The 18183-nt window shown below is 39.7% G+C and overlaps 1 protein-coding gene across 3 annotated transcripts in view; it reads left to right on the forward strand.

Annotated features, from left to right (window-relative positions):
* Positions 1-18183, forward strand: part of IGSF21 (immunoglobin superfamily member 21) — a 716438-nt gene that overhangs the window by 255914 nt on the left and 442341 nt on the right. For all 3 annotated transcript variants that reach the window (XM_029579027.1, XM_029579029.1, XM_029579028.1), the window contains exon 2: positions 744-856. In XM_029579027.1, coding sequence (XP_029434887.1) covers positions 744-856 — 113 coding nt within the window. The remainder of the gene's footprint in view (positions 1-743; positions 857-18183) is intronic.

The raw sequence follows: 18183 nt of genomic DNA on the forward strand, positions 1-18183 counted from the left end.
TTTATTAATGTCAAGAAACAAAACAAAAAGCTCTAATTCCTCACAGTTCACAAAACAAATGCAGAAATACAACTTACAGTTCAGCAGTATTCTTTTTCTCTTGGCTTCCTTCTCTCCCCTGGGCCTGGCTAGTTATACTCCTTTCCTAAGGACCCCTCAACCCAGGACCAGGATTCCCTTGCTGTATTGGATTTGAGGTGGACTAGGCTGGATCTCTGGAACTGGTCTTGTAAGGTGTTTTGGGGTTTTCTCATTTATACTCTGACACAGGGTGCTCTTACAAAATGGATCATTCTAACTCCTTACTTTAGAAAACAATATGTCCTGTAAAAAGTGGACATATTAAGAGGGAAATCCTAGGGCATCCAATAAATGCTACAGCGGGTTGGATCTATCATATCACTATGGAAATAGTGTTGTAGCGTGTAATATATAGCATTGTCCATAAATGCTGAACTGCTCTTCTGAAGAACATTGCTATAGGATAGGAAAGTGTAAACATGTGTTCAATCAAGAGTGGGAATTTCATGTCTGACCCAGTGATTTCCCTGGTTGTATTTGCATTCCATGTTATTACTGCTCTCTTGCAGACTTGTGTAACCAGGGATCTGGTTTGCGTGAGTGATTTTCTATTCGAAAGCTACAATTACACTTGTCAAGAAACGAATTTGACATTTCCCTAAGGAATCTGTGTTTCCACAGCTTTTTCTGTAAATTTTCCCTTCTGTCTTATGTCCCTGCAGGTTACCTGACAGTGACCATAGAGCCCCTCCCGCCTGTGGTGGTAGGAGACGCCGTAACTCTGAAATGCAACTTCAAGACAGACGGAAGGATGCGAGAAATTGTCTGGTACCGGGTAAGCAGTTGCCAGTGGCAGCAGTATTAATCCCTCCCCCCCAGAGCTCCCTTTTGTCTTGATAAATCTCCCCACACCCATCTCCCCAGACAAGCAAACATAAAGAAAGACATCCCCATTCCATCAAGACATAATTTCCTGTCACTGCCATGGAGCTGACTTATACAGGAGGAAGTTTCTGATGGATTTCTCAGTGACAGGGTTATAGATTACACTGTCACTGCGGCTTCAGCGAGGCTTCTGCTCTTCAGCTGAGGGGGGGGGGGGTCACACGCACAAGTAACAGGGAAGCAACTGAGCACAAGCGAGATGAAGGCCAAACTGCCCCCATTGCCTTTGTGTGGGAACTGCATGTCTGAGGCCGGTTTCCGGGCTACCGGCGGCCTCGTGGTGTTGTGAAGGGTTCAAAGTATCATCTTTAGAGGGAGAATATTTTAAAACTATATGGATCGGTGTTCAAAGAGAGAGTACACGCATAGAGAAAAAAATACCCGTACAGATTTGTAACTGCCTTTTACTTGAAAAAATGAAGCACTAACAAGCAGATCCATTAAGGCTTTTCTCCTTTCGTGAATCAGGTACTAAGTCTTGCAAATCCAAAACTATGTGCGTTGTTGCCTCAACTGACTTAACCCTGCCTCCCATCCCACCTATTTCCCCCCCACAGATGAAAGTACTTGTGGTGTTGGCTTCTATGAGTACTTTTACCTGCATACGGGGTAGGTAACTTTCAGAGAGCCCTTTTACTCAGGTAAATAGCAAATTACATGGGTAAACGGCTTTTGAAATTTGGCTTCTTGCTGATTTGCATTGCCCTTGAATATTCCCTTGCATCTCACTGCACAGTGGTTTTATGATCTTAGAGATGGCTCTTGGTCTGACAGAGGGATTTTATGCATCCTAGTCACTGTGAATTGATGTTTGTGCCCGGGAACTAAACTACTGTATTATCGTCTATGTTGTTTACATAACAGGGGCATACCTCACCAGTTGAATATGAGATATTATGTAGGAAGGGGGAGCCTATGTAGGCCAAGGTTTATAATGTTTTTGGCCTGATAGTTTCTTCCAGTTGGGCTTCCAGCTTAATTGGAAATGACATCTCTTGAGCTGTGGTGCCTTGTGCCTTCATTTGCAACTAACTGGCGAGTTCTCCCCCCACCTACATAATCCAGCCATTGCAGTGACAGTCTTTGATCAGGGGCTTCAGCTCATATCCCTTTCTGAAGCCAGAACGTAAGCATCCTCAGGATGACCATTAGATGCCACCATTGTGTGATGTCTAAGACTCTCTCCCTCCAGAGGCCATAAATGCTATCTCTGAGCATCCTCTGACTTGGCTCTTCCAAAGAACACTTTTCTCTTGTTTTAAATTGAATTTTGTGAGTGATTTTCCAATTGAATTCTAGAAATTTATTACAATAAGGATTAGTGTAGAAAGGAAATATATGAACCACCATTGAGCATATTTTGGGATATAAGTGATGTGCAATGTAAGCACTCCTAAATTATCCCCTAATCATGAAATATGATTGCAACAGGGTGGTCAGGAGGGGAGAAACAGCAGACATGAGTTCCTCACTGAATGCTAAATGTTAAGTGCTTGAAGTAAGACTTTGGCTTTCGTAAGCAAGGTCTAAACAGCAGTCTATCAACCCTTGCCTCGGGGATCAAAGTCTAATCAAAAGCATAAAAAGTTTTCAAGCAGCAGGAGGGTAGCCTTCCTAACCTGATCTTTTCTTCATAGCAGGGATTCTTAAAACAGTATCAATTTTTTTTCCAAGTTCAGAAAGGAGTAACAAACCTCAAATACAAGGAATCTTACCTTGTTGCTCTAAAGGGTTTCTTTTATTTGGAGGCAATTTACGTACATAAGAACATGGCATACTGGGTCAGACTGAGGTTCCATCAAGCCCAGCATCCTGTTTCCAACAGTGGCCAGTCCAGGCTACAAGTACCTGGCAAGTACCCAAACACTAAGTCTATCCCATGCGATGCCAGTAATAGCAGTGGCTATTCCCTAAGTCAACATGTTTCATAGCTGTTAATGGACTTCTCTTCCAAGAACGTATCCAAACCTTTTGTAAACCCAGCTACACTAACTGCACTAACCACATCCTCTGGCAACAAATTCCAGAGCTTTATTGTGCATTGAGTGAAAGAATTTTCTCCGCTTAGTCTTAAATGTGCTACTTGCTAACTTCATGGAATGCCCCCTAGTCCTTCTATTATTCGAAAGTGAAAATAAGTCACATCTACTCGTTCAAGACCTCTCATGATCTTAAAGACCTCTATCATATCCCCCCCTCAGTCGTCTCTTCTCCAAGCTGAACAGCCCTAACCTCTTCAGCCTTTCCTCATAGGGAAGCTGTTCCATCCCCTTTATCATTTTGGTTGCCCTTCTCTGTACCTTCTCCATCGCAACTATATCTTTTTTGAGCTGTGGCGACCAGAATTGTACACAGTATTCAAGGTGTGGTCTCACCATGGAGCGATATAAAGGCATTATGACATTTTCCGTTCTATTAACCATTCCCTTCTTAATTCCTAACATTCTATTTGCTTTTTTGACTGCTGCAGCACACTGAGCCGACTATTTTAAAGTATTATCCACTATGATGCCTAGATCTTTTTCCTGGGTGGTAGCTCCTAATATGGAACCTAACATCGTGTAACTACAGCAATGGTTATTTTTCCCTATATGCAACGCCTTGCACTTGTCCACATTAAATTTCATCTGCCATTTGGATGCCCAATCTTTAAGTCTTGCAAGGTCCTCCTGTAATGTATGTCTGCTTGTGATTTAACTACTCTGAATAATTTTGTATCATCCGCAAATTTGATAACCTCACTCGTCGTATTCCTTTCCAGATCATTTATATATATATATTGAAAAGCACCGGTCCAAGTACAGATCCCGGAGGCACTCCACTGTTTACCCTTTTCCACTGAAAAAATTGACCATTTAATCCTATTCTGTTTCCTGTCTTTTAACCAGATTTTAATCCACGAAAGGACATCGCCTCCTATCCCATGACGTTTTAGTTTTCGTAGAAGCCTCTCATGAGGGACTTTGTCAAATGCCTTCTGAAAATCCAAATACACTACATCTCCCGGTTCACCTTTATCCACATGTTTATTAACCCCTTCAAAAAAATGAAGCAGATTTGTTAGGCAAGATTTCCCTTGGGTAAATCCATCTTGACTATGTTCCATTAAATCATGTCTTTCTATATGCTGTACAATTTTGATCTTGAGAATAGTTTCCACTATTTTTCCCGGCACTGAAGTCAGGCTCACTGGTCTATAGTTACCCATATCGCCCCTGGAGCCTTTTTTAAATATTGGGGTTACAAATTTTAACTAATAGATCAGAAATTTCATTTTTGAGTTCCTTCAGAACCCTAGGATGCATACCATCCGGTCCAGGTGATTTGCTACTCTTTAGTTTGTCAATCTGGCCTACTACATCTTCCAGGTTCACAGTGATTTCGTTCAGTTCGTCTGACTCATCACCCCTGAAAACCATCTCCGGAACTGGTATCTCCCCAACATCCTCATTAGTAAACACGGAGGCATAGAATTCATTTAGTCTTTCTGCAATGGCCTTATCTTCCCTAAGAGCCCCTTTAACCCCTCTGTCATCTAATGGTCCAACTGACTCCCTCACAGGTTTCTTGCTTTGGATATATTTGGATATATTAAAGTTTTTGCCTCTATGGCCAATTTCATTTCAAATTCTCTCTTCGTCTGTCTTATCAATGTTTTACACTTAGCTTGACAATGCTTATGTTTTATCCTATTTTCTTCAGATGGATCCTTCCAATTTTTGAAGGTTTTTTTTTGGCTAAAATAGCCTCTTTCAACTCACCTTTTAACCATGACGGTAATCGTTTTGCCTTCCTTCCACCTTTCTTAATGTGCGGCATACATATGGACTGCGCCTCTAGGATTGTATTTTTAAACAATGTCCATGCCTGTTGAATACTTTTAACCTTTGCAGCTGCACCTTTCAGTTTTCTAACTATTTTCCTCATTTTATCAAAGTTTTCCTTTTTAAAATGTAGTGTTAGAGCTGCAGATTTACTTATTGTCCCCCTTCCAGTTATTAGTTTAAATTTGTTCATGTTATGATCATTGTTGCCAAGTGGCCCCACCACCGTTAATTCTCTCACCAAATCTTGCGTTCCACTAAGAATTAAATCTAAAATAGCTCCCTTTCTTGTTGGTTCCTGAACAAATTGCTCCATGAAGCAATCATTTATTACATCCAGGAACTTTCTCTAGCAAATCCTGATGTTACATTTACCCAGTCAATATTGGGGTAATTGAAATCTCCCATTATTATTGCACTGCCAGATTGGTTTGCTTCCCTGATTTCTCTTAGTATTTCATCATCTGTCTGACCATTTTGTCCAGGTGAACGGTAGTATACTCCTATCACTATACTCTTACCCAACACACATGGGATTTCTACCCATATAGATTCTATTGAGCATTTAGTCTCTTGTATGATCTTTATCCTGTTGGACTCTATACCCTCCTGGACATAAAGTGCCACACCCCCACCAAGTTGATCCTCCCTATCATTGCGATATAATTTGTACCCTGATATAGCACTGTCCCATTGGTTATCCTCCTTCCACCAAGTCTCTGTGATGCCAATTATGGCAATCTCATCATTTGCTGCTATACACTCTAACTCTCCCATCTTACTTCTTAGACTTCTGGCATTGGCATACAGACATTTGAAAGTGTGGTTTTTGCTTCATCCAAATTGTATTGGTCGTGATACCTGGAGAGCTGGGGAGGGGAATACGGAGAGGTGTGTGTGGGGGGGGGGGGGGGTTACGATATAGTGTAGATGTCAGATGTACCAGAGAGAGACATCTGACCTATTTTGACTGAATCCATGTCATACATAATGGCTGCTTAGCAGGATGGGGGAATAGGAATAAAATAAGAAGGAAGAAGGCGGGAATTGGTGTCTCCATGAGCATTACTTGTCTGTACGCATTGTTGGATATTTTGTGTATTGGTATAATTCTGTTTCTAATGGAGTATTCTGTATTGATCTGTTGTGGTTGTTGTCAATAAAGATATTAAACATAAATTTCAACAAAAAAACCTCTTAAATAGCCTTCTACACATGATTGAGTAGTCCTAGTGGCCTGTGCAATGCAGGGCACAGTGTCAGGCTTGCTGATGTAGAAGTAACTTTATAAAGTAATGCAAAGTAATGTCATTTATGCAAGACTATTCTAGCCAGTAAAAATGTTGGCATTTTGTTTCCCTTCACGTACTCATTTTTCAAGTAGCCTGCTCTTCCACTGGTGAAATGATAGTAAATGAATAACTGGAGAGCTTCTTGATGCTCTGATTAACTGTAAAACAAATCGTAGAGCGTGTTTGACTATTGGTGTAAGGAGAAACAATAATTTGCCCATTCTTTCTTTTCAACTGTGGCCCTTGTTCAGTTATGTTCCCCTCCAGCGATGAGGGCTTCATAAAGTAATGATTTCTGCATCCAGTAAGTGCAGAGTAAAGCCCCAGCTCTGTCTCCAGTCTCTTCTGACTTTTCAGTTCCATCCTCCTCTCATTATGTTGCTTTACTGGGCAGTTGTCAGGATTGATCTCGGCTGATCCATTTTCTTCGCAATTTCTGTGTAAAGCAGAAATCAGGAGATGATGCGTGTCAGAAGCTACCATAATTGCATACGGCATTCAGAGTAACTGAAGTCACAGACATGCATTTTACTTGAGTTCCAGCGCATTTAGTCAGCTGAATGTCACATGTAAAGGAAACGCTTTTTTTCTACTCCTTTAAAGAAAAGTGAATTGAGAACTGATCTGAAGAATGGTGGAAGGTTTGACAGCTGGCATTCAGTGCCATGAAGTGCAGAGTCATGCATTTAGGGAGCAGTAATCTAAAAGAGATGTATGTGATTTGGGGGTGGGGGTGGAGATACTAATGTGCGTGGACATGAAAGGGACCTTGGAGTGATAGTGTCTGGGGAGCAAAGTGACAGGGCAGTGGCTAAAGCCAGATGGATGCTGGGTTGCATAGTGAGAGGAATAACCAGCAGCTAAAGAAAGGTAATACTGCCCTTGTCTATGACTTTACTGAGGCCTTACCTAGAGTGCTGTATATTAAAAAAAAATTATTTTAATTTTTTTCTTTTTCAAAGCAGATTACGTTCAAGTACTGTAGGTATTTCCCTGTCCCCCCAAAGACTAACAATCTAAAAGCTAGAAGCACTTAGTCGCGATGCTTTTCTGTGGGAGGGGGTCCCAATATCGCAGACGGTTGTTGCCGCAATAGAGGGCCTCTCTCCTAAAAACCAAAAAAAAAACATTGTGGCTATATTGCTGCATTGTTTTGTGTTTTGGCAAAGCAGTGAGCCATTGGCCCTTTAGGTGCGATGGCAGCCTCAGCCTAACGGGACCGCCATCGCCTTAAAGCACCATGCCAAAATAATAAAAACCTCACTCAAAAAGTAAAAAAAAAAAAATATATATGCAGGGGGGTCAACCTGACCTTCTGCTCACCCCAGAGCCACCACTCAGGGTAGCCCTGACATGCCAAGTGTGAAAAAAAATATATATAAACAGTGTTTGTGTAATGACTGCCCCCCCCCCCCCCCCCCCCCAAATTCCCCAACCCTGTCAGAATTAAATGTAACGTCCCAACCACCTCTTTCAAGACTAATGTCCCGGCTTGGTCTTGCCCCCTTCTTATCACCCCTGCTCCCAATGGTATCAAAAGAATCATTGGGGTATAGGGGTCCCCCCCTGAAACCTCAATCTCCCCCTGATCTGCCAACTGGGCTTGGGAGGCCCCACTTGAAACCAACAAGGCTGAGGTGCAGTATTTCTGCTGGCGTGTATTTTCTCTGTAGGGATTTGTAGCAGTCCGGCCCCACTAATCTACAACAAACTCAGGTTGACAGGAAACCAAACGTTTTTGTGGTATGGAGAGCAGGGAATTTTTCCATCCTTATTAGTTTTAATTATTGAGTGTCTGTATCTGCCATTTAGGAATATTTTATTGCTGTTTGAATAAGTTTTAAAACTCTATGAACTCCTAATTATTAGATGTTATACTATTCTTTGTATTAGTATGGTTTTACTAATATGATTTTTTTTTTTAACATACTGATTGGTGGGCAGGAGCATCTGGGGATCACTCCTACTCAATTTAGGTGTTTTGGATCTGCCGATGGGATAAGATAGGTTCAGGGGTTGTATCAGTTTTGAAAGTTTAGATTGCCAGAAGGAGCAAGGCTTTTTTCAGCAGGGAATGGGGGGCCTGGGAAAATGTGAGACTGACAGTTTCTATGTGTTGGTTATTGGAAAAACAACTAAAATTCTATTTTTAAAAACAACAAAAACCAGAATGAGGAGGGTGCAGCACAGTAGTTGTTCACAACGGGCAGCAAAAATGCTAACATTGGAGACATCTTCTGGCCACAAATTCCAAAGCTTAATTGTGCATTGAGTGAAAAAGTACTTTCTCCAATTTGTTTTCAATTTGTTACCTGCTAGTGTGATGGAATGTCTCCTAGTACTAGGGTAAATAGATTTTCCCTCTTGACCTGTTCCACCCCACTCATGATTTTATAAACTTCTGTTATCTTGTTGAAGCTGAAGAACCCTAACCTGTTTAACCTGTCTCCATAAGGAAGCTGTCCATTCCCTTTTATCATTCTTTCCTTCTCTGCACCATTTGTAGTACTACTATAGTTTTCTTAAGACAAAGTGACCAGAATCTGCACACATGCACTATGGATCGATAGAGATGCATTATGATATTTTCCATTTTATGCTCCATTCCTTTGCAAATAATTCCTAACATTGTTTGCTTTTTTGACTGCCACTTCGAATTGTCCACAATGACTCCAAGATCCTTTTCCTGGGTTGTTCCTAATATGGAACCCAGCTTTGTGTACCTATGGATTATTTTTCCATTAATTTACACTCGTCCACATTTAAATTTAATTTGCTGCTTAGATGCCCATTCCCCACCCCTTACAGTGTCCTTCTGTAGTTCGTCGCAGTCTGGTTGGGTTTTAAGCACTTTTAATATTTTTGTGGCCTCTGCAAACTTGATCACATCACTCATTGCTACCTTCTCCAGACTGTTAATGGAAACCCTTCCAGAAATGGCTGGTCAGTGCATGCTCTAAGATGGACACATGAGACATTCTTTATTATTAATAATTCTTTTCATTCTCTTTGTTTGGAAGAAGCTCCTTTATTGAGAGGTGATTACCTAAATCTCCGAGTGGGTGGAGGATTGATGTTTATATGATACTATGTCATATGTATGTGTCTAAAACTTATGTACTGATATTAATGGTATGCTGTATCACATGTTATCAGTTTCATGAATAAAATATTTACATAATTATTACCTTCAAGGAAAAATTAAATCCATATCGGAGAGCACATAGACTCAATTACCGTTTTCTCTTAAAAAAAACCAAACCCTAAATATTGAAAAAATGAGTAAAGAACTTAAAAAAAAAAATCAGGACGATCTAGGAAAATCATCAAAGAAGAAATAACAGAAGAATTCTTGATGTTTCAGAAGCTGGTAAAATTGAGGATACTGCTAAGGTACTCAATGATATAATAAAAATTGCTGCTCCTGAGCTTGGGGAGAAACTTATTAAATTTAACAGAGCCCACAGAGTTGACAGGTATCAGGCTGGGGAACACAGATGTCCAAAAGTCATAGCAACCTACTTGTATTATTGTGAAGACAAGCATAGCTTATGAGCTGCATTAGAGGTGAAGAGCATGTTGATTATAACAGAAGATAAAAAAATCTTCCAATATTTATTGCAATATAGTCTGGAAAGGAGGAAACATTTTATTCCCTTGCCTTCTCTTTTAAGGTATAAAGTAATAAGATATTTTGACTTTCAAACATGGAGATGGTGTAGTTTCAGAAATGTTTATTATCTCTCATAAACCAAGGTTGTAGCCTTGTTTTGCTCATAGAATTTGTATTTTTTTTTTTTTTGTATTATGTCCTTTTCCATTTCCTCATTTTTTTTGCTTGTATTTGAAAAGTGTCCAAGACACCCAGGTGTTTGTTGTTAATTGCAAATATGGCACAATTTTTGAGGTCTCAAGTTAGGAATTATTCATAAAGAAATGGAGATTAAAACTGAGAATATCAGAATGCCTCTGTATTCATCCATGGTGCGATTTCACCTTGAGTATTGTGTGCAGTTCTGGTTGCCCCTTCTCAAAAAGATACAGTGGAACTAGAAAAGGTGCAGTGTAAGGGCAGCAAAAATGATTAAAGCTCAAATATAAAGAAAGTCTAATTAGGTTAGGGCTCTTCAACTTAGAGAAGAGACTGAAAGGGATTACGACAAAGGTTTATAAAATCATGAGTGGAGTAGAACAGGTAGATAGATGTAGAAACTCCTCCCCCCCCCCCCCCCCCCACCACTCTGTCTCCTCTAGATGTCCCTAACTTAGCCTATAGGTTAGGGATGAACTGCTCTTGGCGTTTGATGTCTAGCTTGAATCCCTAGACAGTCTGCTAAACCCCCTTCCCCAGCTCGGGTATCAGATAAACTCAGTTCTTATTGAAGAACAGTAGATGAGTAGCCATACAGGTTGATGAGACATACAGTTTTATTAGTTTTTTTGTTCTGAAAGCTGACAGTAGCTGTGGGATAATAGTAGAGAAGAGGTGAAAAGATGATGCCTCTCAGAGCCTGCAAGAGAAGAAGACAAAGCTGTTAGTCTGCCAGAAGCCTTCTTCCAACTGAAAATGTCTGCAGGAAATAAACTCTCTCAGATATTCCTAGAGTCAAGGGACCAATAAGAAGAGGAGAGAGAGCACAGAGAACAGAGCAGCAGGAATAGGGAGTTAAGAAACCAACAATAAGCAATCAGGGCAAGGAACTTAAACCCTGCAGAGAATCTAAGTTGTACAATATCACAAAATGAAACCGGGTGGCAGCATAATAAAGAAATATATATATACATACTGTAGAGATAGAAAAAGGGCTATAAGAGCGGAGCATAGCATTCCTCGATGGGATGCGGAAAGCCGTGTCTCCCGCCTTCATAAGTGCAGGAGGATTCAGAAGCAATGTGTGGCCATTTTGTTTTGGGAAAAGAGGGTCTCCTTAAGTTGTCTCCCATTTTCAGGCTCCACAGCCTGGGAGGAGGGGGGGAGAGGAAGAAGCCCTGATCCAGCTTGTCTAGAAGGGTTGGGTCTCTGAGAGAATTATTTTTGAAGTTGTTTGTGGATTCATTGTCCTGATTCTGCAGGATTTTTTCGCCTGCCTGGAAGAGGTCAGGAAAAAAAGAGTTGTTGTTCCCATCCTACAGCACATTAGAAGGACAGCAGTGGCTTTACCACATAAAGACTTTGGAGGCTTTGAGGAGATTTTTGTTTCTTTTTTATTGGGAGAAAGTTTTGCCACCACAGAGGAGCAGAGATGATGGTAAAACTGTTGCTGCATTTTTCGACTTTCCACCCTAGAGATGCATTTCAAACATAGAGGAGGCAGGAGACCTCAGACCTATACTTCTAACCCCTGGGAGGTAAGATGTATCCTAGTACCTGCCATCATAAGGGACACTCACTCGGAGGAGCAGATCTGAAACTATGGTTCCATTTTGTATTGGAATGAAGATTAAATTAGTATTTGCCAGATGAGAAACCTTGATTTGTGCCAGAAAATTTATTTTTAAAACTCTCCACTCAAGTATCCTATGTGGCTATTGATCTGGAGACATTGCAGCAAACTGGGAGTACAAATGGTGAGTGGTATTCCCCCTGCAGTCTGGGGCCTTGGAGTTTCAATGTTCCCTCCTACCCCCTCCATTCCAATTCAGAGAGTCCATACCCCGGAGCTGAATAGACTTCTGATTGTGTACAGGTACTTAGCCCTGGGATTGAGTGTGACTCCTAAAGAAGGGGCTATACAGGATGTTTACCTTTCAAATAGTGCATGAAACTAGCAATTTAAAACAAAGTGGAGAGAGGTTTGTGTTTTTTGTTTGTTTTTAATGACTGCACAATTAACCTGCAGAATTTGCTGCCTGATGATGCATCAGGGCTTCTAGCATAGCTGGGCTTAAAATGAAATTGGATAAGTTTCTAGAGAAAAAGTCCATAAATAATTATTAGACAAATAGACTCGGAAAGCCAGCGCTTATCCACAAAGAACGGATGCACTTTTTGGGATCTGGGTGCTTCCTAGTTACTTAGATTCGTCATTGTTGGAAACAGGATGCTGGGCAGGATGGACCTTTTGGTCTAACCCAATACAGGACATCTTAAGTTTATATGTACTTTTAGCCACTCTGAGAGGATCATTTTCAGCTTGGGCAATCTATCTCGATAAGTGCATATTTACATGAATAATGGCCTTAGGTAATTTTCAAAGTAGTTACGAGCAGCAGGCCTCAAGTTTAATTATGCACTTCCTTATTTAGGGTCACTGGCATTTCTTCTTATAGATCATTGCCCTGCTGAAAGGTGATGGGGAATAATGAGAGATGGCCAAATTTGCTGATACAAAATTACTTAGTAGTTAACTCACAAGAGAACTGTGAGAAATTGCAAGAGGAGACTGGGCATCCACATGGCAGATGGCATTTAATTTAGACAAGTGCAAAGTGACGCACATATAGGGAAGAGGAACCCAAATTATAGCACCCAGGAAAAGAATCTGGGCATCATATGTTGAAACCTTTTGCCCAGTGTGCAGCAGCAGCTAAGAAAGCAAAGAGAATGCTGAAGTTACTAGGTGATACATTTAAGACAAATATGAGAAAATATGTTTTTGTTCAAAGCATAATTAAACTCTGGAATTAGTTGCCGGAGGATGTGGCGAAAGATCTACTTAATTTTTGGGTACTTGCCAGGTTCTTGTGGCCTGGTTTTGGCCTCTGTTGGAAACAGGATGCTGGGCTTGATGGACCCTTGGTCTGACCCAGTATGGCATGTTCTTATATGTAGCAATTTTCAAAAGCCCATTTATGCACATAAGTCCATTTGCATATGTAAAACCTTATGAAAAATCAGTGCAATTTCAAAGGATGACAAGCATAAAAGTAACAATTTTCTAAAGCCTAGTTATATGTGTAAAGTCCATTTGAAAATTACCTCTATTGTTCAGATAATACAAAACTTAATAAAACCTCAATAAAACAAATAATAAAAAGATACAGCATATATAATCAATGAAAATAGGACCATAAAAGTAAAATAGCAATTAGCAGAAAAGTTGAAGGAATACATTCTTAATCCATCTAACAGGATCTTAGAAAATTATACCATTAAATTTCCATGAAATTCCATCAAATTCAAAGGTAAGTTCCCATAAGAGTCAAAGTTTTTTTTTTTTTTTTTTTTTTTTTTTTTTATTTAAAAGGTTGCATAAATGTAGCCCTGGTCTACATTTGCACATGTTTTTAATAGTTCGCCTTAATGGCTTAATCTCTACTAGTAGTCAAGTTGAGTGAATGGCTCTGTAGTAAAGGATAACCTTTAGAGCAAGCGCCTGGGGAGAGATGACTTCTAGAGGAGTATGGCCCTTTGAAATATACAAGTCAGAGTTTCTGAGTGTGATAGGAGATTGAGATTCTAGAGAGGAGGAGTTCAGAGTCCAAAGGAACAGGACCTGTATTTGGTTCTTGATATATCTTAAAGCTTGCTGGTCCTTCCAGTCCTCTCCAGTTGCTGTGGAGGCTGGTGTGCCAAAGAGCTTTTTCTAGGTGCAGCTGTCTAGTCGCTTATCAAGAGCCCTGGGAGGGACCAAGGACACAGCTATTTAGAGGAGCAATATCCAGCCAGAAGGATCCTTCTGCTGATGGAATCAGAGCTGCTAGTGAGTTCTAACTGGTTTTATCTTGGGATCGGAGCTGGAAGGCTTTTTTTTTTTTTTTTTTTCATGTTAGTCCTGGAGTTAAGGGGGCTCTAATTTTTTTTGCTGCTATCAGGATTAGAATCTGTGTGCATACAAAATTAATATGTCTGCAGTTTGGATCCTAACTCATTCCATTTTTATTTTTAATACAGTATCTCCTCCCCCCACTCAAGAATAAATGTTTGATAAACTGAAACCAAAGGCTACTGTGTGAGACTCATTTAATGAATCCTAGGGTGTGGGTTCCACAGAGCCATTCTAAAGAAGGTCTGGGAAGGAGATTTGAAGTTTCACTTTGGGCAAAGCAGTTAGATGGTCACAAAGGGGAAAATTGGTTTATTTTCCCCGACTTGTGGAGTAATACACTCCATTGATCTCTGAGACTGATCCAGTTCAACACTCTTATTTGACCAATTTTTTTGTGAATCCATAGAGCCGGTACCAAAACAAAAAGCCCTTTCATCAGGATCTTTTTATTTTCTGTGCCTTTAGCAGGGGTTGTATACATTTTTTGCTAGCCTTTCTAAACCTTAAATTTGTCTTGTCTTTTGGCATTGAGTTCTAAAGAGTTGGACCATGGTACAGAAAAGTCTTAAGTTCCAGTACAGCTGTCCATAAAGGACTGATCTTCATAGTTAAATAGTAAGAACATAAGTTGCCATACTGGGTCAGACGAAGGGTCCATCAAGCCCAGCATCCTGTCTGTGGCAAATATCCAAACATTAAGTAGATCCCATGCTACTAATGCCAGTAATAGTGACTATTCCCTAAGTCAGCTTGATTAATGGCAGTTAATTGACTTCTCCAAGAACTTATCCAACTCTCTTTTTTTTTTTTTTTTTTTTTTTTAAATCCATCTATAGTAATTGCTCTATCCACATCCTCTGACAAATTCCAGAGCTTAACTGTGTGTTGAGTGAAAGAATTTTCTCCGATTAGTTTTAAATGTGCTACTTGCTAACTTCATGCAGTGCCCCCTAGTCCTAATATCCAAGAGTAAATAACAGATTCACATTTACCCGTTCTAGACACCTCATGATTTTATAGACCTCTATCATACCCTCCCTCAGCTGTCTCTTCTCCAAGCTGAACATCCCTAACCTCTTTAGTCTTTCCTCAAGGGAAGCCATTCCATCACCCTTCTCTGTACCTTCTCCAGTGCAACTATATCTTTTTTTGAGATGTGGCACCCGAAATGTACACAGTACTCAAGATGCGGTCTCACCATGGAGTGATAGAGGCATTATGACATTTTCATTTTATTCAGCGTTCTCTTCCTAATAATTCCTAACAGTGTTTGCTTTTTTGACTGCTGCAGCACATTGAGCCAACTATTTCAATTTATTATCCACTATGACGCCTAGATCTTTATCCTGAGTGGTAGCTCCTAATATGAAACCTAATATCATATAATTACAGCATGGGTTATTTTTCCCTATATGCATCACCTTGCACTTAGCCACATTAAATTTCATCTGCCATTTGGATGCCCAATCTTCCAGTCTCACAAGGTCCTCCTGGAATTTATATCAATGCGCTTGTGATTTAACTACTCTGAATAATTTTGTATCATCTGCAAATTTGATTACCTCACTCATGTTCCTTTTCAGATCATTTGTAAATATATTGAAAAGCACTGGATTAAATACAGATCCCTGAGGCTTTCCACTGAGAAAATTAACCATTTAATCCTACTCTGTTTCCTGTCTTTTAGCCAGTTTGTAATCCATGAAAGGACATCGCCTCCTATCCCATGACATTTTAGTTTTCTTAGAAGCCTCTTATAAGGGACTTTATCAAATGCCTTCTGAAAATCCAAATGCACTACATCTACTGATTCACCTTTATCCACATGTTTATTAACCCCTTCAAAAAAAATGAAGCAGATTTGGGAGGCAAGACTTCCCTTGGGTAAATCTACACTGACTGTGTTCTGTTAAACCATGTCTTTCTATTTGCTGTGTTTTTTTTCATCTTTAGAATAGTTTCTACTATTTTTCCTGGCACTGAAGTAAGGCTCACCGGTCTATAGTTTTCCAAATCACCCCTGGAGCTCTTTTTAAATATTGGGGTTACATTGGCCACCCTCCAGTCTTCAAGTACAATGGATTATTTTAATGATAGTTTACAAATTGTAACTAATTGATCTAAAATTTGTGTTCCTTCAGTACCCTAGGATGCATACCATCCTGTCCAGGAGATTTGCTACTCTTTAGTTTGTCAATCTGGCCTACTACATCTTCCAGGTTCACAGTGATTTCGTTCAGTGTGTCTGACTCATCACCCCTGAAAACCATCTCTAAAACTGGTATCTCCCCAACATCCTCATTAGTAAACACAAAAGCAAAGAATTAATTTAGTCTTTCTGCAATGGCCTTATCTTCCCTAAGAGCCCCTTTAACCTAGTTAACCCCCTTTTTAACCCCTTGGTGATCAGACATAAACATTCAGTATTCTGTCTGTTGTCAGAAACATAAATCTTTTATATGAATGAGCATTAGCTAGATGCTTCAGAAATGGTACACTGAACTCCAGCAAAAATGCACTGAAAATGCATCCAGCAGCTAATAAATGTTCTAGTATACCCTACAATAAGCAAAGATTATACATCAGGTTTTTTTTTTTTAATAATTGGTTACAGGTTTATTTAAAAATCACTTATTGCCTGCACCCTCAAGTTTAGGGTGGGGTACATAAAAACATACATAAAATTATATAAGAGTTTCTGGGTGCAATTTTTTCTTTTACAAATAATTACCGTAACTCTGCAGCTCACTGAGCATTGCTTCTATCAGCTACTGGACAGCTGTATTTTCCTTCTCTCAGGTCCTAAACACAAACCCCCCTTTCCTCTGGACTTCATTCCCAGTTACTCACAGAAATAATGGAACTGGCAGAAAACCGCAGACCTATTACTTTGATTTCATAAAATAAACTGTTCACCCCATTAAAAAGCTGTTAAATTTCCTCTGTCAATCCATTCTGCATTTAACAAAAAAAAAATGACTGTGAAAACACTTCTTACATCAGCAATAATTTATAGCTTTCTGGCCCGTCATTACCAATCAAATGCTGCTTGGTTAAAATATGTCTGGTGTCAGAGCTCAGGTCCATGTGAGGTTCTTCAGTTTTGCTTAAATAACTTTCCGCTGAAGACAAGCTGATCACCTTAAAGATGCATATAGGTGACATGATCCTGATGACACCAACATGGTTCCGACTATTAAGATAGCGAGACTAGGAAATGTGCTTTTTCTGGTGGAGGCCCTGGATTATGGAACTCTAACCCAGATTCGCTCAGACTCTTATCAAACACAAGAGTTTTAAAAAGGCTTTAAAAACATATTTATGCTCTGCTGCTTTTAACAAGCTCCAGGCATGACAGTTTAAATGCTCCTTGTCATTTTATATTGTACTTTTTACATATTTGTCCTTCTACTCTGCTTGTTTTTTAACATCTGTATTTGCTGTGAAATTTAATTTTACTTGATGTATTGCATATATATATATATTTATGATGATGTATGTAGTCTTGTATAAATTGATTAGACCTACCAAAATTGTATAGGTGGTATATAAAAGATGTTAAATATATAAATGGACACATTTGCAGGAAATTCTTAGTGGTAGTTCTTATGGATTCCATAGCATGTATCAGTTTGTAATTTACAATGGTGAATTCTGGAGAAATTTCACTAATTAAACAGCTACTTTTTTTCACTGAGGTTAGTTCCGGAGCTATCTTTCCATACAATTTTTCATGTCAGTGCTTCTTAGTGGTTTTTTTTTATATTCCCTTTCTATTACTAGTAGGTTTTTCAGAGATTTCTAGGTTTTCTTAATTTTTCACTGTCAGCAGGCTCATTTTGTTTGCAGTTTCCGGCATGTTCTGTTTTCAACCCTTTTTTTTTCCTCTTCAAAGCAAATCTATTCTTTTGATTTTGCATCTTGATTTTTGTTGCCGATGGCAGAGAAGGCCATCAGCTTCAAGAAATTTTCAAACTGCATGCTGAAGACCATCACAAGACCTGCTATAAGTGTCTAGGCAAAGATTGTCATAAAAGCGCAAGGATCTTGGAGCCGCACTAACTGCTGGAGGCATCAAAGCAAAAACATATGCCCAGATAATGGGACAAATCTTGACCTCCTCCCAGCTCAAAACTGAGCATCTGATGCCAACCACTCGAGCACAGAGCCAAGAAGAAATGGTGTCTAAGGCCCAGCGAAGAAGAACCTTTGATACCAATTTCATTCAGTTCTCATCTCCGAGAGGGGGAGACTGGAGTATTGTCTCTGACTCTCAAACAGATTGCACTTAGAGGAAAGCTCTACCTTCTCTCCTGGACACTCACTACACCAGTTTCCAGAGATCCAGTTTCAATGTGCTTGAGAGATGCTGTTCGGGTTGTCAGAAAAATA

The sequence above is a fragment of the Rhinatrema bivittatum genome, chromosome 15 (assembly GCF_901001135.1).
Source record: "Rhinatrema bivittatum chromosome 15, aRhiBiv1.1, whole genome shotgun sequence".
NCBI lineage: Eukaryota > Metazoa > Chordata > Amphibia > Gymnophiona > Rhinatrematidae > Rhinatrema > Rhinatrema bivittatum.